This window comes from Rhinolophus hipposideros (assembly GCF_964194185.1).
Source record: "Rhinolophus hipposideros genome assembly, chromosome: 9".
Taxonomy (NCBI): Eukaryota; Metazoa; Chordata; class Mammalia; order Chiroptera; family Rhinolophidae; genus Rhinolophus; species Rhinolophus hipposideros.
The window spans coordinates 6,100,725-6,120,603 of record NC_138055.1 but is presented as its reverse complement, the minus strand read 5'-3'; the positions used below and the strand labels follow the sequence as shown (position 1 = coordinate 6,120,603).

At 53.1% G+C, this 19,879-nt stretch overlaps 2 protein-coding genes across 6 annotated transcripts; one reads left to right on the top strand and one right to left on the bottom strand.

Annotated features, from left to right (window-relative positions):
* Positions 1 to 718: 718 nt before the first annotated feature.
* Positions 719 to 10,488, bottom strand: CENPM (centromere protein M). 2 transcript variants are annotated; one of them, XM_081059958.1, is made up of 6 exons: positions 10,351 to 10,488; positions 9,699 to 9,778; positions 8,191 to 8,283; positions 6,298 to 6,377; positions 5,646 to 5,737; positions 719 to 1,442 (listed from the first exon to the last, which is right to left on the bottom strand). In XM_081059958.1, exons 1-6 carry the CDS (start codon positions 10,405 to 10,407, stop codon positions 1,302 to 1,304), a joined length of 543 nt encoding a protein of 180 aa, XP_080916084.1. In that variant the 5' UTR covers positions 10,408 to 10,488; the 3' UTR covers positions 719 to 1,301. The 2 variants fall into 2 exon arrangements, with proteins under 2 accessions (XP_080916084.1, XP_080916085.1); XM_081059959.1 differs by having other exon boundaries at positions 1,327 to 1,442; positions 5,646 to 5,729; positions 10,351 to 10,456.
* A 4,984-nt stretch (positions 10,489 to 15,472) lies between these two features.
* Positions 15,473 to 19,400, top strand: SMIM45 (small integral membrane protein 45). Of its 4 annotated transcripts, XM_081060253.1 has the most exons (4): positions 15,473 to 15,714; positions 16,582 to 16,697; positions 18,149 to 18,363; positions 18,745 to 19,400. In XM_081060253.1, exons 3-4 carry the CDS (start codon positions 18,163 to 18,165, stop codon positions 18,940 to 18,942), a joined length of 399 nt encoding a protein of 132 aa, XP_080916379.1. In that variant the 5' UTR covers positions 15,473 to 15,714; positions 16,582 to 16,697; positions 18,149 to 18,162; the 3' UTR covers positions 18,943 to 19,400. The 4 variants fall into 4 exon arrangements, with proteins under 4 accessions (XP_080916379.1, XP_080916380.1, XP_080916381.1 ...); XM_081060254.1 differs by lacking the exon at positions 16,582 to 16,697; XM_081060255.1 differs by lacking the exon at positions 16,582 to 16,697 and having other exon boundaries at positions 18,118 to 18,363.
* Positions 19,401 to 19,879: the final 479 nt, after the last annotated feature.

Genomic DNA, 19,879 nt, shown 5'->3' with positions numbered 1-19,879 from the left:
CCTCAACCTTCTACGCAGCTGAGAGGCTCCGCAAGGCTCAAAGGTTGCCTCAGAGACAGCCAGGTGTGTAAAGCCTTACTGAGCAGTAGGGGTGGGGCGCCAGGCGAGGCTCCGGAAGGAAGCCATGGAAAGGAGAAAGGCAGGGCCCTACCTTTCTGATGCCTTTAACGAGTTTCAAGGGGGCCCCTCCCTCAGTGAAGATCATGGGCTCTGGCTGTGAGGGTGACGTCAAAGCTGAGGGGCCCTGCGTTGCTGCCACTCCCCAGGGCATCAAGCAGGGACATTTGTCTTGTGACACCTGAGGAAGGAGGGCAGGCCCTGGCACAAGCAGGGTAGGAGTGGAGACGCATTGTCATGCTCCAAGGGAGCCAGGCCCTGGCTCTCTTCCTGGTGAGGTTTCACCCTCCAGACCCCCCATTCACCTCCCAAGCTCCCATGTGCCCAGCAGGCCACAGGGGAGCGGCAGGGGACCCCACCTGCTGACAGGATTTCTGGATTCCAATCTCGGCACTTCTACAGCCTCTAATTAGACCCAAGGGAGAAGGCAGGCAAAAGTCAGTGCACAACCTGTCACTGCCAACCCAGAAACCAGCCCCCCAGCCAGCTTCTCTCATTTAATTCTCACAAACATGAACTCAGTGTAATACTGGATTCACACCGGTTTTTTGAACTTAGCTCTGTGTGATTTCAAATAATAGTCACTGTTCACTGAGTGCTTACTTGGCACTGTGTGAGGCATTGACACAATTTATTAGGAAGCCATCAGCACACAAGCAAACATAACGGGTAACACCAAATTAGACATCTCACCGGTCATTTCATTCAGTCCCCACGACACAAGGTACAACGGCCTCCACTTTCACCTGGGGAAAACTGAGGCTCCAAGAGGCAAGAACCAGGTTCTCTAAGTTGGCAAAGCCAGGTTGGTCGTGGAGTCAGACTGAGCTCAAGTGCCCCTCCCCCACCGTACTCCTAATTTTTCTGAGTCAGTTTATTGGCAAAATCAAAGTGGTACAGGAAAACAGTGCTTTTCCAACTGTTTTCAGCCACAGACCCTTTGTTTAAATGAAGTCTTAAGTGGAGATGGAATGCGTCAGATGGATAAAGACATGGGGCTCCGCCATGCGAGTGGGCAGATCCTACCCGCTGGGCTCCCCACCAAGCACTGCCGCTGGCTGGAGCACCGAGCAGTTTGGTTCCCACGGGGAGGCCACCGCTGACCCAGGGCCTGCCAAGCCCTGACTTGGTCTTCAGCACCAGTGAATGGCCCCCACGGCCGTGGGCAGGGCGGCCTGGTGGCGTCACACGTCCTCCAGGAAGGGGTTCTCTGAGCTGCGCATCAGCGACAGCAGGTTCAGGGCCGACACGCCCGGCACGTGGCCAGCACAGACCTGCAACATGCGTACCAGGCGCTGCGCCATGGTGGCTCGGAAGTCTTCCACCTGCAGAGGAAGCGTGGAGAGCAGTGGTGAGGCAGCAAGCCGGCGGCAGCCCTGCTTCCCTTCCTCAGAGACGCTGCACAGGATGCCTGAGGGGAGCTGGGGGCCGGGATGTGGGGACAGCTCAGCACACCACGGCCCTTCACGGCCATGCCCTCGTCCCCGGCACACCTCACCAAGCAGCTGCCAACCACCTCAGCCTATGGACTCCTTCAAACACCCACCAGGGGCACCAGAGACGACCCCAGCTTCAGCGGAAACAAGCTCAGCAACGGGGCTGGCCAGGTTAGGTAGACTGTCTGGAGTCACACAGTTAGTGACCACAGAGCTGGGATCTGAACCAGGGCTACTCCCAACCAACGCCCAGGAGGCAGAGGGATCTGAGAAGGACCCTCAGGGACAAAAAGAGGGGTGGACAGAGAGTGGCTCTCGCTGGGGACAGGGAGATGCCATCAACAAAGAGCTCCTTTATCAGGGCTTTGGAAGGACCACTGGGCCTGAGGAGCTGTGGGGCTAGGAAGGGACAAGACTGTTCTAGGGCCTGACGCCAGCTAGTGCCAAGCAAGTAAGAGACGCTCCAGAAATGTTTGCTGAAGGACAAACAGTGATGCCCAGATGTCCTCTGGCCTCAGAAGCACCTCCTCCTTCCCCTGTTCCCTCTCTAACTGGGAAAGGCAGGGGTGCGGGGGGCATCACTGTCCACCCAGTCGCCCAAACTAGAGACTGGGGCATCCTCAAGTCCTCCTGCTCTTACTCCCACCATTTGTCACTTGTCATCTCCTCTGTTCTAAACCCAGGTCTCAGTCCTCATCGCACTGGCCTCATTCCCACCGAGATTCTCATCTCCTCAGAATCTGATGCAGCCCCTCCCTCCTTCCTTGAAATGCTTTTTCTCCCTGGCTGCTAGGACCCCCCACTCGACCACCTTTTCCTCCACCTCACAGGCTGCTCCCTCCTCTTTGTCCAACATCTAAATGTTGGAAGACCCAGCTCCTTTGCATCTCTTCTCCCCACACTCCCCAGAGGACGTCACCCAGTTGTGCGGCCCTGAAACCATTTAAATCCCAAATTACATCTGCAGACCTTTCCTCTGAATGTCAGACACATCAGCTTCCTACTCAATGTCTGCGTAGACACCTAATAGATGCCTTAATCTTAGCATGTCCCACACAGAGTCCCTGGGAGTCCCCCAAACCTGCTCCTCCTGCGGTCGTCCCCATCTCAGCCGAAGCCCGGAAACTCCACAGCCATCAATCATCTCATGTCTCACATCCAGGCCATCAGCACATTCTATTGGCGTCACCCTCGAAACACCCAGTACTGCCGAGTCTAGGCCACTGTGAACTCTTGCAGAAAGAGCCCCTGGACCTATCTCCCTATTTCTGCCTTTGCTTCCCTTCAGTCTACTCTCCTCCAACACCTGGAGGGATCCATTAAAAACCCGAGTCAGGCCACATCCCTCCCTGGCCCCACATCCTGCAGTGGCTCCAGTTTTACTCAGAGTAAAAGCCACTGCCTTTACGATGACCCATAGGCCCTACTGATGGGGCCTCACTGTCACTCTGACTCATCTCCCACTATTCTGTCCCCTGTTAGCTCTGCTCTGGCCACCCAGGTCGCCCTGTGGGATCTCGAACACACCAGACAAGTTCCCAACTCGGGGCCTTTGCACGCATTGCTTCTCCTGCCCAGGGTGCTTTTCCACCAGGAGCCCCACGGCTGGCCTTCTTACCGCCTTTAAGTCTTTACAAAAGGTCACACTTTTTTAGTGAACTCCGTCCCCCGTCACTGTGTAAATCTTAGTGCTTTACCATTTACCAACATGTCACGCCCCATTTGCTAACACATTACGCACTCTACGTCTGTTTCCTCCTAGAATAGAGCTGGTACTTTTTTTTTTAAACTGGTTTGTTCTCTGCTGCATCTCTAGGGCCTAGAACAGCACTTGGCACACTGGATACGTAGACATATGTGTTGAATAAATCCTCCGAAATCTGCCTCTATGCTGCTGGTCTCACTCAGGCTCCCCAGCTGCCTCCTACCTCTGGCCAGGCCTCCTCTAAGCCACAAGTCACACTCCAGAGACGTGGCCCCCAACCTAAGCCGGACCACATCGCGACTGCCTGGCACCTACAGGACGGAATGACTTCGTTCCACTGCCAGGCTCCCCAAGCTCTGGAAATCTTTCTGCTGCGTATATACATGTCATTCTATGTCACCGGATTCTGGGAGGGCAGGGCCGAGGTCTGACTCTTTTGTGTTCTCAGGGACCAGCACAGGGCCCTGTCAACAGAGCTAGGAAATAATTTCACTGGGTGAATCCCACACCTCGCCGAGTGGGTTTCTTTACGTGTACAATGGGCAATAATTCCTGCCATGCAAAGGCCTCAAAATAGGGAGAGGCTTAAACTCGTATGTGTTAGAGTGTGCCCTGAAGAGGACAACATGGGTATGACAAGTGATATCTCTCCAAACACTGCGTGCTTTATCTGAAGGATGCCAGGTCTATGTTCTCAGCAGGCCTGCTGCTGGCTGGAAACAGACAACCCCATCACCACCTTTTCTTGAGAGTTCTGAGGCTCCAGAGTAACCCAGGACCTGGTAGGCCCTGCCACCTACTGGCCACACACAGAACAGCACCACAGCTGGCTCTACGGCCACCCACAGGCCGCTGAACTGTGGAGCAAAAGTTGATTCCCCTTTAGAGGTAAGAAGACTAAGGGTGCGTTGAGGGGTATGTATGTGCGATTTGTTTCAAGCCATATTCAGCAGGCTACAATGGGTATAACAATCTGCTGGCTCTACGTCTCACTTACGAGCTGTGTGACTGTAAGCGAGTTGCCTCTTGGGTTACTCAGAGGTTTGTTGTGAGGAAGGCCTCGCAGGGGCAGGCACTTTGGGCGTGCCCCGGGCCTCTGATCTGTGAGATCAGAGCGCTGGTCTAGTCAGGGGTTCTGAAAATAAGTCATGCAATATGAAAAGCACATCTGGGAGAGAGCAGTATGAGCGCCTGTATGGAGGTGTGGAATAACGGGATCTGGGGCCAGTCTAGTGACTACGGAAATGGTGGGCTAAGGACACCCACCCAATCCTCACATGACCTGGCAACACCTGCCACTTCTACTGGCAACAGATTCTGCTAGTACTAATGACATCTCTTGCCTAGAGTCATAATGCTAAATTTCACTTAGAAGTTAGTAACAAAAAAAAGCAGTAATTTTTTTTCTCGTCCAAGTTCACAGGTCCCCTGAATTCTACAGTCTCCAGCCCCCAACTAAGAACCTCTGGTTGGATGTTGGTGAGGGACCACCTGCTGACTCAGTTCTCTCTGCATTACATCACTTTTCCATTGGGAACAGGTGCAAGACCCACAACACAGCAGAGACACAAATCTTCAAAATGAACCTCCAAACCAAGAAACAGACCCTAAAGCCAACTGGGCAGGCCTGGTGCATGGGTGGGGCAGCCCGGGCCCTCGGAGCCCTCGGCAGACTTGCCAGAGGGAACAGCACCAACTCCTGTCGAGGACCCATTAGCAAAAAAAACTGTGAGTATTACAGGCTTCATTTCATACTGGAGAAGGACAGGCTGAAGAACAAAACTTATCAGCAAAACAGAAATCTGTCTGGGATGCCCAATAATTAGGGTTCACTTTGAGAGAAACACCAACAGAAGCCAGTCAGGGCAGCTCCAACACTGTAAGTCTCCACCCCACACCCACCCACCCATGCCTGTTCCTGCTGCCCACTGGAAGCCCTGGGCTGGGACTGGACAAGGCCTACAAACAGGGAGGTGAGGAGACGGTGGGCATTCTGACTGCCGGGACCTGGGGACACACCGGTTAATGAGACAGAAGGGATGCCTGGCCTCACAGCACTTCCCCTAGTAGGAGAGCGAGATGTTAACAAACCCACCAATACAAGACTTAGTTACGAGTAGAGAGAAAACAAAACAAGAAGCGAGGCAACAAGTGCTAGTACCTGGCATGTAAGAGGTACTCCAGACAAATGCATATCATCACCCCACTTCACATTTGTGCACCCGTGGCTTAGGGTGACCCACCCAAGTCAGCCAGTGAGTGGAAAAGCTAGGATTCACACCAGGCCCCCCTCACTTGGTACCCGGTGATTCTCCAAGAAGAATTCCCGACACGACGCCCGTGTGCCGACTGTCCTTCCCCCGCACACGCGTGACGGGTGTCCTCACCTCCAGGTCACAGAAGAACAGAGGGCTCCGGTAGGTGTGGGCCAGACTCAGCACGGTGTTCCGGTGAATGCTGCAGTGGTTGTCCTGCCCAGCTGCAAAGAAGCCACCGTGAGTGTTGTGGGAAGGGTGGGGGGTCTCTGACAGAGGCCCATGGGATGGGAACCCCGAAGGCCCAAAATGCACGGCTGGTGAGGAAGGCTTCTCCCAGGATGCGGACAAGAGGAGTCAGCTAGACCCAGAAGAGGAAGAAAGTATTCGGGAAGCCATATGGCTCGGGAATATGACTATGTAGGTAGGAATCTCAGCGCTACCACTTTTTAGCTATGGCGCCTTGGACAAGTTACTTAATCTCATGATCAGTTTTCTCAGCCATAGAACTGAGATAACTGCCAAGCTGCAAACCATGCTGTGCCTTTCCAGGAGTTTGGATTTTCTCCCGAATCTGCAGGGAACCAGCAGGCAACCGTAAGCCATGGTCTCAGCAGAAGGACCTGCTCAGCTGCACTGTCAGAAAGGCCAACAGTACATCAGACACCAGAGTGAGCCCGTGTTCTTTCCATCACCCAGGCTGCCTCAGCAAGGAGCCTACCTCAGCACCCCGCCCCAGCTGCCCAGTCGGGGGTGGCCAGTGGCAGGCCAGGGGTGCACTTACCGCCTGTGGCGAGGAAGCCCACCTTTCCCAGGAAGAAGGCGGCATCCACATGGTGCAAGGACTCCTCCACGTTCTGGAGGCTGGGGGGTCAGGCCAGGGCGTGAAAACAAACCAGAGGACACACCTCACAACAGAGAAGGAACAGCCTTTCCCCACCCCCATCCCAGAGGCCAGAAATCGAGGAGGTGACAGGAAACTGCCCTAGAGGAATACTTTGGCCTTTCATTGTTCTAAAACTACTTTTAATTACAAAGTGACTCAAGCCTGTAAAATAATCAAAAACTAAACATGGGTGTTTAAGTCAAAAATAAGCCCCCCTCTCCATCACTACCCTTCAGTCTCGACTCCCCAGAGGTAACTGCTCCCCACAGTGTAGGGTGTCATTCCTCTAGATTTTTTTCACATGCAAATAGTGATAGCATCTAGTTGGGTTTATTTGGGCTTCATGCATCTGTTATAGTCTTTGGACTGAGCACAGCACCACTCTGCTTCCCTCCCAGAGACAGACATTTCCATGGTCTCCAATTCTGCACCATTTCAAAGATGCTGCATGAACGTTCGTTTACACATCTCCTTCCACATCCAAATGTTTCTGTGGGAAAGTAGAATGGCTGGTTCATAGTAAATCTTTTTAAAATGTACATGAGTATTGCCAAGTCACTTTCCAATAGGTTACAGTATTTAAACAAGGGCACCTTGACCTTCTGGGCCAAGGCTTTCATTCACTGCTGTCCATGGAGTGAGTAATGAAGGAATCTGTTGTCTCTTGGCCAAAAAGCCATCTTGCTCAGGTGGCCCAAGCCAAGGTTTCAGCCTGAACGAGCAAGGTCAGCAGCAGCGACAGCCTCGCCCCTAAGTGTGGCTGCAGAGCAGGATCTCGAAGACCAGCCACTGTCCCTTCTGGGGAACAGAGAGACCTCACCCAGAGAGCAACATCTGCTGAACGGGGACTCTCTGGCAACCACGGCAGATCTCAGCCCTCACTCAGCCCCGCCACGGGCCTACGTCACTGCTGCCTAGTTCCAACCAATCAGGTGGTGAGTCTGGACTTAATTCCGATGCTACATGTGTCTGGTGTCTTTGTGCCCCTGGGTTCCCAGGTGTTTCTACCACAGCCTTCTCTTAACCCCCACCATGACCAGGTGTCTGCGCTGCTTTCTGCGCTGAACCCTGTGCCCTGCCTAACCTCAGTCAGCTGCCAAGAGGGAGAGGGCAGACCTTCCTTCTGTGCTGTAGTCCTGTCGGCAGGGTTGCCAGCAGCACAGGGAGGCCAGGCCGGGCCACAAGCACCGCCAGCACTCATGCCACCACTGCTGTGGCCCCACATTGGACTGGGCTTCTGACCTTGCACAGGTCTTAACAGTCCTCTAAACACACTATACCCTTTACATTAACTCTTCACCTGGAACATTCTGCTCACCCCCATCTTTACCTGGCTAACTCCGTCTCATCTTTTAGGTGTCAATTCAGATGTCACCTCTACCAGAAAGTATACCCTGACCTAAGTCCCAAGAGTCAGAGGTCTTGTTTGGGCTCTCACAGCCCAATACTTCCTTCTTTGTTCAAGAGGCTCGCCTCCTCCCCCAGTGGACTAGGAGCACGTTGAGGGCAGGGGTCTGTTTCATTCATCTCTGTGCCTGCTGTCAGGGATACAGAGTAGGCCTCAGACAGCATTAGCTAAATGACAGATAACACTGCTAGGATTCATCAGTGTCTTTTCAACACCTTGCACTGGCCACTGACTCTCCTCACCCTTCACGATAACCCCAGGCAGCCTCTCTGTCTCCTCTCCTTCCCATAAGTGAGGGCACCGTCCCAGCACACCTCTAAACCAGGTATACCTGAGCCCAACAGCCTTAGGAGTTTGGAATCCCTGTGGATTCTGGCTCTCACCTGTATTTGCTGTGAAGGTTAACCACGAACACAATCAGGTCAATTCGAGGGCGATTCACATTGGAAGGAAGAGGAAGAGACTGTGCCAAGTGGCTGAAAAACAAGAAATCGCAGGTATACATACCCAAATCCCAGTGACCACTCACATGCCATCCTTCATAGTAGAGGAGGCTGTCCGTGGAACCTCACCTAGTCACCTGGTGCCCTGTGGGCAAGACTCCTCAGGTGAGCACAGGGGCAGGGCAGACAGAGCTGGTCCTACCCACATTACTCCTATCTGGCTCCCTCTGCCAGAAAGGAACTCTGTTTAGTAACCTGCCTTGGCAAGAGGGAGTTTTGGATAGAAGACCGCATGGGGCTAGCCAGCTACACCACATTCTGGGAGGGAGACCAGGCTCAAAAGGTGGGTGTTGGACTGTGACGTTTAGGAGTTAAGACTGAACTCCTTTGGATTCCAGTGGGCTTGAATCCTAGTTCTGCCAATTACCAGCTGTGTGACCTTGGACAAGTCACCTTCATCATTATCATCTGGACTTGGTTTCTGTTTGTCAAATGCCCACCTGAAGGTTTTTCTTGAACCCTCTCCTTCTGCCCATTCCACTCATTCCTATTTCCCGTCTCCCGCCACCCCCACCCTCCAAGCTTATAATTCAGGAAATAACATAAAGTATAAAAAACAGAGAAGTTAAAACACACACACACACGCACTCCTAAAAGTCCAGTTACCTAGAAATTACTAGATTGTTGGTTATTGTGTTTGGTGTTCTGTGGCCTAGCAAGATGCTAAGAGCACAGATGGACCTGTGAACAATATTTAGAGGAAAAGGATTATGTTCCCCCATCACAGATTCTTTAAAGTGCTGTAACAGAGTTTATTTTACTTAGTAAAAGGCATTTCCAGTTCCCATGGAAGAAATACCCTTTAAATTTGGATCATACTCCTTCAACATGAACCCCTGGAGCTTATTTTCCTATGGGGCGCAGGACACCCACATATGTTAAGTCACTTGACTCCATTAGCAGCTGTTTCTACTCAACAGTAGAAAAAGGAAAACACACTATACTTCCTTAGTCAGTTTTTCTCCACATTTGGGGTTATTTGAACATCTATTCTGTGCCAGGCACTCTTCAAGGCCTAGAATTCACCAGTGAACAAAAGTCAAAGTCCCTGCCCTCAAGGGGCTGACCTTGGGGTCTATGGGCGTGGTAGACTGGAAACAAGTAAACGAGCAGGTGAACAAGGAAATTTCTTATGATGACAAGTGCTTGAGTGAGAGAACAAGTGTGTAACAGAGTGGAGGATACCTTAGGCGGGTGCTACCAGACGCCGCCAACAGAGTCCGCGAGGCCAGATCACGCGTTAAGGATGGTTTACGGGGTTGACCCACCTGCCCCACCTGCCCCACCTGCGCCCGCTTCTCGAGGCGGCTCCTCAGCTCTCCCTCACGCCCAGCCCAGAGTGCAGACCACAGCCAACCGATCGGACACCCCCAGCGTCGGTTACTTACACTTTCAGCGTGGAGGCGCAGTCCTCCTTGAGCATCGAATCGGCCAGCTGCTGCAGAAGAGCATCGTCCGTGCCCACAAGCTGCCCAGAGAGAGAAGGCAGCCGATTGATACCTGGGCACAGCAGTCCCTCTGGATGGCCCGGGGATCCGGGCACAGACCAAAGGCGGCCACGACTCCGACTCTGGCTCCAGCGCGCAGGGCGTCGTTTACCGAGAGAACTCCGCCCGGCACAGGTTGAGGTTTGCAGCCTGAGGTTTGCAACCGCTCCAGTCCTGTCCGCACAGCACTTACTACCTCCCAGACCCTCCCTCGGACAGCCTGGCCATTCTGGAAGGACCAACTCTGCGACGGCAAAAAACCAAGTCCCCGCCGGGCGCGGAGCTCAGCAACCCGCACCCCACCCGGAGCACGGACTCCCCGCGCCAGAAATCAATCAGAAACCAGGAAAGATCCAGCCGTGCACCTATTGGTGGGAACGTCCTTCAGCCTTAGAGGGAGGCTACTCCGATTGGTTCATACGTGGCTCTCCCGCCCACCACACCCCTGCAGGAACAGTGCGCGCCCACACTCCGGGGAGCGCAGAGAACCGGGGAGCCGAGGAACAGCCAAGGAGGAAAGGCGGGCGGAGGGAGCGGGGCTGTGGGTGCCTACCAGGATGGTGGCCGCGTTCAGGCCAGGAAGCTGGTCCTGCGGCCGCAACACCGACATCCCAGTTGCAGGCCGAACCGCCACTCTGGCGGCGCGCGCTTTGCTTTCAAACCACCATGCGGCCCATCCCTAGTGCGCCCCAGGGGCACGTGACCTTCTCTGGGCGGGGTTTCGTGGAGGGCGGGGCCCTCTTAAAGGAACCGCTATCTTTTTTTTTTTTTTGGAGGCGTGTTACAACTCTGGCGCCAGACGCTTAAGGTGCTGCCTGTGGGATAGGCCTTTTATTTCACGCCTCGGAAGAAGGTATTCAGTGATTCGTTCGTTCATTTTCGTTCATTCATGCCCATTCACTGAACTCTTGAGTCCTTCTGAACCTGCCCCTCCCACGTCTTCCCCATCTCAGTTGACTTCATCTTTGCAGCTGCTAAGGACAAAACGTGGGGGTTATTCTTGGCTCCTCTTCTTCACAACTAACATCCAATCTTTAAACAAGCCTGTGGGTTCTAATCTTAAAATGCAGCTAGAAGCTGACCACTTCTCACTGCCTCCACTACCACCACCAGGACAACCCACGACCATCTCCCACCCGGACTATTGTAACAGCATTCCCACTGGCTCCCTGTGGGGACAGAGTCCCAGAGAGCAGTTTCCAGGCTCTCGGTCTCACGCTGCAAGGTGCTGGCTCAGGTGGTAGATGGCCGTCAGCTGTAACCAGTTAGCCAATTAGCCACTAATATAACTGTCGTGGCTGCGTTGGTTGGTTGTTTGGTTGGCAGTCAGAGAAGCGAAGGGCAGATTTCCGATCCTTGGCTCCTACTTCCTGTGTCTTGCCCAGCCGCCAGCGAGACTGAGGTGCAGGAAGACCCCTTGTTGGGGGACTGGCAGATGTTTACTTTTGTGTCTCCAACCCAGCCACCAGCGAGACTGCAGTGGTATGAAGTGCCTATCCATGGCTCCGTGGGTGTTCCTTTTTGGCCTCACTATATCCTGCATTCTTATGTGGGGAGTGGGAGCTGAGTCTCTGCATGACACTCCCTGTTTCCACCCTGGTCCCCAGAGCTACCTGCTATTCTCCACACAGCAATCAGAATCATCCTTTTGAAACAGAAATCAGAGCAGGCCACTTCTCTGATCAAAACCCACCAGTAGTTCCCGTCCCAGAGTACATTGCAAGCACTTTATGTGGCTTTTGAGGCTCTGTGAGTTCTGGCCCCTGACAATCTCCTGATCTCGTCTTCTGCTCTTCTCCCTCTAACACCCTCTCTAGCTACACGGGTCATTAGGCTGCTCCTCCAATATTCCAAGTATCCTCCAACCTCAGGACCTTTGCCCTGTGATTCCCTCTGGCTGAAATGCTCTTCCCCTAAACAGTCACATGGCTTGTTTCCTCACTTATTATGCACGTTTCTGCTCCAATGTCACCTTATCAGAGGGGCCTTTCTTAACGACTTATCTAAAATAGCAAGCCCCCCCACTATCCTTTTTCTGTACTATTTTCTCAATAGCACTAATCTGCACTTCACATATCTTCAAGAACTGTGCAGCTTCTGAGGTTTTATCATACATACTAATAAGCAGTACAGTTTATTAGTGTTTAATAATGGTCTGTTACTGTTTTACAGAGGCCGGCAGAAGACATGAAGCTCCACAGTAGGAGACAAAGGACATTATTACTCATGGTAAAAACAATAACCAGGGTTTCATGTTTGTTTGTGTCAGTTCCCCATGTCCTCCAATCCCCGCAAAAGACCCATCATGGATGCCCGTATACCTCGTGGATGGCATTATAGGATTAGAGATTCACTGCTTTTATATATAGTGAGTGGTAGGCCTGTTCTGTATCCAGGGGGAGATGTTACCTCACCCCTCAACGTTGTTGGCTGCAAACACAGCCCTGAGAAATGGCCTGGGTAAAGAGCTTTCAGGATCTTGCTTTCTTGGCATACTCAGGGACGCTCAGGGCCTGTGGAAGAGGCCCTGAGTTATATAATTACTTGCTCATTGTCTCTCCAACTAGAGCGTAAGATACATGAGAGCAGAGATTATGTCAGTTCGTATGCGCTGTACTTTAAAAAATACCTGGTACATGATACTTGATCAATACATATTTGTTGAATGAATGGATTGGTTTACTTTCATTCATTCCTTCTCAGCAGTGATTTATTCATTATTTCCTAGGGCAAACCTAATACCTCACCCTGAGAACATGGGCAAATCAGACGTTATTGATCAACTCAGTGTGATGGGGGAATCAGACCATGGTCACACAGTGTGCTCGTTTCTGTGACATCTGGGAGAGCAGAGGCAAACTCCCTGTTTAACCTAAATTCTTCTCACTCCACATGAATCAATTATATCTTGCTTAGAAACAGTTGGAAGTAATTGGCTTCATGGAACCCCTGCCCCAGCACAGGTGGGGCTTTGATTCTTCATGGCAAGGGGTGTGGAGGGGACTCCCCGAAAGTTAAGTAGTAATGAGTACTATGAAAATAAAGTAAGACGGGCGAGGGGATACACGGAAACAGGTAGGACGAAGCTACATTAGGTCAGGGGAGGCCTCGGTAAGAAGGTATGTTTGAGCAGATGCCTAAATTCAGTGAGAGAGTAGTCAATTAAGAATATTGCAGAAGAGGCTTCAGGCAGGAGCAGCATGTGCTAAGAAACCCCACAGGGAGCATTCCTGCCACTTCTTAGCAAGGAGGCCAGTAGCTGAAGCAGATGGGGTGAGGAGAAAGGGGGAGAACATGAGGCTGGAGAGGTGATTGCAGGCCAGGGGACTGAGGCCCTTAGAGAGTCAAGGAAAGACTGCATCCTGGTCAGCACTTTCCAGAAGGGACTGAGCTAAGAGCCATTTATTAACATGCTGAGTGCCTGCCTTGGGCCAGGCCTGGTGCTGGGCACTAGTGACCTGGGCACCAGAGATGTCATCCCTGCCCTGGGAGTTATCAGTGCTATGCCCATATACCACTGGGCAGATGACAGCACCCAAAGGCAGCACAGTGGGTAAGAGCCACCTGGAGCAGTGGGAACCCAGAGGAAGGTGCATGAAGGATCCCTGGGGAGCCCCTGCAACACTGCGCTGGGGAGGTGACTGTTGGCTGAGATGTCAGGATGAGTTGGTGCTTCTCCCGTTGGCAGTGCAATAGAAAATAGTTGTGTGTAGGATCCAGGAAAGGTAGGGGTTGGCAGGAAGACTTGACCCAGGCCTGGAGGTTTTGTGTCAAGAACACCCTGAGCTGGCAGGGCCATCAGAGACCCTCTGGGCCAGTGGTTTTCAAGTGGACTTCTGTGGAGCCCTGGGGGGGGGCTTCAGGGGCACGGTGAGGGGCAGGGGGAAGCTGTGTGGGTGGGGTCAAGAAAGCCCACTCCACCATTTAATGGAAGCTGCTCTGGCTTTATCTCTATACATACTGAACTTCCTCTAAGTTTTTATGTGAATAAAGAATCAGGAGGCGAAAACAATATCTAAAGGCCACTGATGACATTTTTTACAGATTTATTAAAGTATAATTGACATATAAGAAGCTACACATATTTCAAGTATACAGTTTGCTAAGTTATGACATATATGTGCACATAGAAAGCCACCACCACAGTCAAGATAATGAACAAATCCATTAGGAGCAGCACTTTGGCAGCTCTGCTCATTATACTCCGACACTGGAAACAACCCAAATTCCCTTCAGTGGTGAAGAGGTAAACAGGTTGCAGTACTGATAAGGGCAATGCTAGTGACTGGTGAAAGCACTGTGCGGAGCGACAGAAGCCAGACACAAAGGAGTGCATATGGTGTGATTCCATTGATATGAAATGCAAATGCAGGCAAAACTAATCTATGGTAATAGAAATCAGATCAGTGGGTGCCTTTGGGAAGGGGGCATTGACTGGCAAGGGCTTCAGGGAACTGTCTGGGGTAATGGAAGTACCCCAGACATTGATGGCTGGTGATTGCACAAGTGTATACACAGGTAAAACTTCATCACTTAAGGTTTGTATTCTGATGTCCCTTATATCTCAGTAAGAATCCCGCTGTGAACTCAAACTCACACCCCTCGTCACACATATGCTGGAAAGGACCCACCACCCTTGCAGTGGCCCAGAGCTGGCAGGGTGTCCGGGGGTAGGGGACCCAGGGTCCTGAAGTCATCTCACCCACAGCCTTTCCCACCTGCCCATCCTCAGGTTTCTGGGAACGAACGCCCCAGGGAGGTGGTTCCCCGAAGTGTCTTCCCTATCCCATGGGCCTCTGGGGCTGCTCTCTCCTGAGACAAAAACCACTGCTGTTTACGGAATGGCACTGGGCGCCTGACATTTTGCAGACACTCTGTATAATACAGGAAGGAGGTAGAACCCTCCCACCTTAACCCCACTCCCTCCCTAACTTTGTCACTGGGCAGCTGGGTGCCCTAGAAGGAGAAGGTACATCGGCTCACAACACCAACGCAGCTGGAGGACCAAATGAAGTGATGTAGGGGGCCGTGCCTGGCCTATGGGGGTGCTCAGTGCCTGGGAACCCAACTATCTCAGGCCATATCCCAGCCAGGGGGCCTGTGGAGTTCATGAGGCAGAACCTGGATGGGCAGCTCCTGTGTGGGTGCATGAAGGCCAGGCCAGGGCTCGGACCCTGGCATTATGACTTTTTCACTGTGTGACCTTTAGTGACGAATAAACGAGTTAACATAAATAACGCTCTGAAAGCAGTGTCTGGCTCATGGCAAAGGCTACCCTGGACCAGACTCTCAGCCTCAATCTTGGTTCTTCTTTCTATAACATATGACCCTCATTGTCTCTACTGGTCACTGCTTGTTCCCCACCCACTTGCCAGGGACCCCAATCTCTCCTTACCCTCAAATGGCAAGCCTCCGAACCCTCCCAGTTATCTCATCCAGGGTCTCCTCCTCTCCAGGCTCACCAGCCATGGGGCCCAGCAGCCTGCTGAGCAGCTCCCATGCGTCTCCCAACTCCTCCAAACCCGCCCTGCCTGTCATCTCTGTACCACGTGCAAAGGATCCAGAAGAAAAGGCTGGTTGCCATGGCAACGGAGGATAAAGCCTTTGCTCTGCCAAGCTGCTGATTGGCTGAAACAGGTCTCGCCTCCTCCCATCCTGAGGGTGGGGGGCAGAGGGAAGGGTCTCTGATGGGCAGGGAGAGCTACCAGGTTGCAGAGCCAGTTCAGGACTGCCCTCTCCTGGCCCAGTTACAGCCCCTGAGCCTGAGAAGCTCCGTCTACCGTGAGGGGCATTGGCCTCGCCCTTTCTCTGCCTCCAGCACCCAGGATGGCCACAGATGGCAGTATCTCTGGGGACAGCTGCTGAGACTGAATCCATGGACCGACGCTAAGCTGCTCAGGCCGAGGCGGTGTGTGAGGTGGGTCTGCCGGCATGCTATGGATGGGGGACCGAGTGGTGCCAATGGCTTGGGAGGCAGGGAAAGGGGCTGTCCTAGACGGGACCTTGGCTGGAATGGGGCTGGAAAATTCCTTATGGATCATCTGTTAACCCTCCCCCATCCCAGCACTGTGCATGGGGGACTCTGAGGTCCAGAGAAGATGAGGAGTGGCCCAAGGTCACACAGAATGCCAGTGAGTGTTTTGCTTCAGCCAGGCAGTCCCCGGAGAAGCCAGGCAATGGGCTAGGGGTCCTCCATCTTCCCTGGAAGGCCTGGGATTTTGTTCACAGGGCTGGAGGGGTTGGGGGACCCTGAACTCTGCTCCACATTGCATCTCTGCCAGAGTACCCCATTTTCATATTTAAGCTAACAGGAGGCGGGGGTCCTGGCTGGGGTCAAGGGAGGGAGTACAAATCACCTTGGTTTTAGTCAGGCTGATTTGGAGCAGCCTTCCTACTTGGGGATCCTCTTCCCCACCCCTCCTAACCTAGGCAGCGTCAGGCAATTCTGAATTCTATCTTTGGTGCTCTAGAAAGGCAACGGGTAAGGAGGACACCGTGCTAGCCCTGACTTTGGGCCATTATCACACTCTTCATTTGATTCCTCCATGAATAGGGCACCTTGAACAGCCAATGGGGGCCCTGTGGGGCATGGGAGGGGCTCTGGATGGATGCAGGACTTGCAAACAGCATCTCTCCCTCCCCGGCATCACAGCCCACCTTGCAGACCCATCTGGAAGTAGGGGGATAAGAAAAGCTGGAGTTTAGAGACAGGTCCCAGAAGCTGGGGCTTCTCTTCAGCCTGCTGTGGAAGTCATTCCATCCAGCCCCTTTCTTCCCTCCCCAGAAGCCAAGGTGGGCCTCTGCTCATGTGGCTCCCCACCTAGGAGACCTCAAATCTCAGGACATCGCTGGGTTTTGGGGTCCAGATCTGTCACTTCCCAGTTGGATAGCCCAAGGCAGGTTAGTAAACCTATCTGGGCCTCAGTTTCTGTAAAATGTGGGCAGTCGCACCTACCCTATACGCCTGTTGTAAGGTTTGTGAATGCTTTTTGACAGGCAGACGTGGGCTCCTCACCCTATCCCTTTCTCACAGCTCAGGAAGCGTTTGAAATGGGTCCTGCTTTATCCCGTTTCTGGAGGAGATGATCTGGGATCTGGCTTTTGAAGTATGAATAGGAGTTTGCCATGTGATCATGAACACAAAAAACATTCCTTCCAGGGAAAATGAAAGCATATGCAAAGATGGGGACTGTATAAAACAAAGGAACACATAGGTGACCAACAAGCAGTGCCATGTGACGGCATTTCGGGTGGGAGATGAAGCTGGGGAGGTTGGCAGAGAGCAGAGGTGAGCACTTTTGGGCCATCCAAAAAGTGGTCTGGGTGTATGTGACATTTGTGAAGTACTTTACATCTGCGACCTTCTCCTTTCCTGCTTTCCCATCCCTGGTTCCCTGGAAATCACAAGAGCTAATATTCACTGAGTGCTGATTCTGTGGGCAGCATGGTGCTAAATGCCCCTTAGGCATTGTCTTGTTCAACAGTCACAAGAGCCTGAAGAGAGTGGGTCCTACTTTGAGGCCCATCTCACAGATAAGCAAACTGAGGCTCAGAGAATGAGAACGCACTACTCTACAGCACTTATTATGTGCCAGGCACTGGTTTTCAGCACTTCACATAAATTAACTCATTTAACAATCACAATACCCTGTGACCAAAGTACTATTTTCATTCCCATTTTACAGGCACAGAAACTAAGGCCCCAGTTGTTTGGGCTGGCACCTCTGCTCATACTCTGAGAGTCATGAAAGTGGGCATGGGCCTGAATTTGGGAGCCTATGCAGCCTCTGTTGATTTCAACCAGGTCCCCTGGGGATGGGTGTTTGTTCACCATGCTTTCACCAGCCACACCTGGCCAGGATGTGCGGGTGGCGGGGACCCACTCATCTGTGGGGTGTGGCAAGAGGCAGCTTCTGCAACTGCGCAGTCTGGGCCTGGGGGTGGGCTCAGAGGAGACACTGGCCAAGTTGTTCTTTACTGAGATCTCTGAGGGATCAGTCACCTCAGTGGATCCCCATTAGACTGTTAGTGTCCCCTTCCACAGGGGAAGACACTGAGGCCCAGAGAGGTCAGGCAATTTGCCTGAGGGCACATGTACTGGAAAGGGGCCGAGCCAGGCATTCAGCTGCCTTCTTTAAGGGTGAGTACGAGCTGGGTGGGTCTTCCATGATGGGGGCAGCAGCTCTGAACTTGGTCAGGGCGCTTGGCCTCGATCAGGCACTGCCCTCCACTCTCCTGAGCCTGTCTTCCCACTGATAAAGTGATGCTCGGACCTCCTGGCTCTGTGAACCTCTGTGAACCTACTTGGGTGGGGGGGCAGGACAAGGCCCTCACCCACCATGTCTCAGCAGCCGAGGCCGCCGCAATGCCACACTTCCTGGACTGGTTCGTGCCTGTCTACTTGGTCATCTCTGTTCTCATCCTGATGGGCTTCGGCGCCTGCATCTACTACTTCGAGCCCGGCCTGCAGGAGGCACACAAGTGGCGTATGCAGCGCCCCGTGGTGGACCGTGACCTCCGCAAGACACTGATGGTCCGCGACAACCTGGCCTTCGGGGGCCCAGAGGTCTGAGCTGAGCTGACTCTGGGCTAGGGGGCAGGCACCAGGTACCCTCCCCTGCTCTACCCAGCCTGGAGAACCAAGGCAAAGGGAGGATGTCCTCTGATCATCCAGCCATCCCTCTGCAGCCTGGGCTCTCTCTGCAGAGGCCCCTGTGTGCTCTGGGCAGACCCCGGGTATTAAAAGATGGGGCATCTGGGTGCCTTGAGGTATTGCTGTTTCTGGCCCTGGGTTTGCTCCCCACTTCAGGCTAGCTCACCCCATGCCCGCCTTCCCCAGCTCGGGGGACATCCCCCGCTGGCCCCCAGTGCCTTTTGTGCTTCCTAGCACTCCTGCCCCGCTTTCCACCTGGAGTCCTGAGGTTCCAGATCTCCTGTTTCCCCACAGAATTCCCAGTTACATGCAGATCCCCACTCCACCCAATGGCACCGACCCAACAGCTTCACGTGGCAGGCTTCAAAACTAACCCAAGGAAAGGACCCCATCTGGAGGGATGTCAGCTTGGTCCAACCCAGCACCACCCCTCTGGACTCAGGCTTGGCATTGCTGTGTGAGTGTGGGGTGTGCAGAGGGGCGAGACAGTAGGGGAAGGAGGCGTGTGTGTGTGTGTGTGTGTGTGTGTGTGTGTGTGAGAAAGAGAGAGTCTGGGTGGGTGTGCAGGCATGTGGATGGAAGGAGACACATGTCTGTACGTGTGAGAGGGAAAGTGGGGCCCCAGGCAGGGCAGGAGGTGGTGGGGATGGGGTGAATTCTGTGGGTGGTATGGGGGCCACCAGCAGCTGTACCACACCCCTCCCTCTGCTGGACTCCTCTATCCCTCCCCTTCCCCAAGGCTGAGGCGGGTGGCAGGAGCCCCTCCTCTCCCCTCCAGGGCCAGCCCAGCACCCCTGAGCCAGGTCCCCTGGGCCCCCACCCCCACCCTGAATCCCTCCTCCTGTGTGGAACACTGTTGCCTCATGGTGGACATAGATTGACAGCCTGCCTCACTCTCCTCCTCTGGGGCTTCCACCTTAATTTACTGCAATAAAAAGACTTCATGATGATCTTTGCAGACTGTCTGCTTTCCTGAAAGTAGGATCATGTCTATCATCTCACTGGGTCCTCATAGAAAACTCAATAGCTCAACAGTCCCCATTGTAGGGGTGGGGACACTGAATCTCAGAGAGGGCAGAGTTTCTCAACAGCAACAACTTGGACCCTTTGACATTCTGGACTAGATGTTCTCTGTCATGGGGGCTGTCTTGCGTGTTGTAGTGTCACAGGACGTTGAGCACCTCTGGTCTCTACCCAGTAGCACTGCTCCTTCCACCCCCACCCTGTCTCGGGACAACCGAAAGTGCTAACTGGAATCCCTGGGGTAGGCAGCCAGTTAGGATATAAATTCAGGCAGAGATGCAAAACAACAGGGCCTTAAACCAAATAGAATGTTCTTTCTTTCTCATGATATATGCCATGGGGAGATTATACAGAGCTGGTCTGGTGGCCAGTTCCACGCGGTGTTCAGGAACCCAAGTTGCTCCCT

Coding starts and splice junctions, on each gene's coding strand:
- CENPM (XM_081059958.1), bottom strand. CDS start 10,407: ATGTCGGTGTTGCGGCCGCAGGACCAGCTTCCTGGCCTGAACGCGGCC. Junction 6,378..8,190: donor AACCTTCACAGCAAATACAG/GTGAGAGCCAGA, acceptor CTGACCCCCCAG/CCTCCAGAACGTGGAGGAGT. Junction 1,443..5,645: donor TGTTCTTCTGTGACCTGGAG/GTGAGGACACCC, acceptor CTTCCTCTGCAG/GTGGAAGACTTCCGAGCCAC.
- SMIM45 (XM_081060254.1), top strand. CDS start 18,163: ATGCCACACTTCCTGGACTGGTTCGTGCCTGTCTACTTGGTCATCTCT. Junction 18,364..18,744: donor TGGCCTTCGGGGGCCCAGAG/GTCTGAGCTGAG, acceptor GTTTCCCCACAG/AATTCCCAGTTACATGCAGA.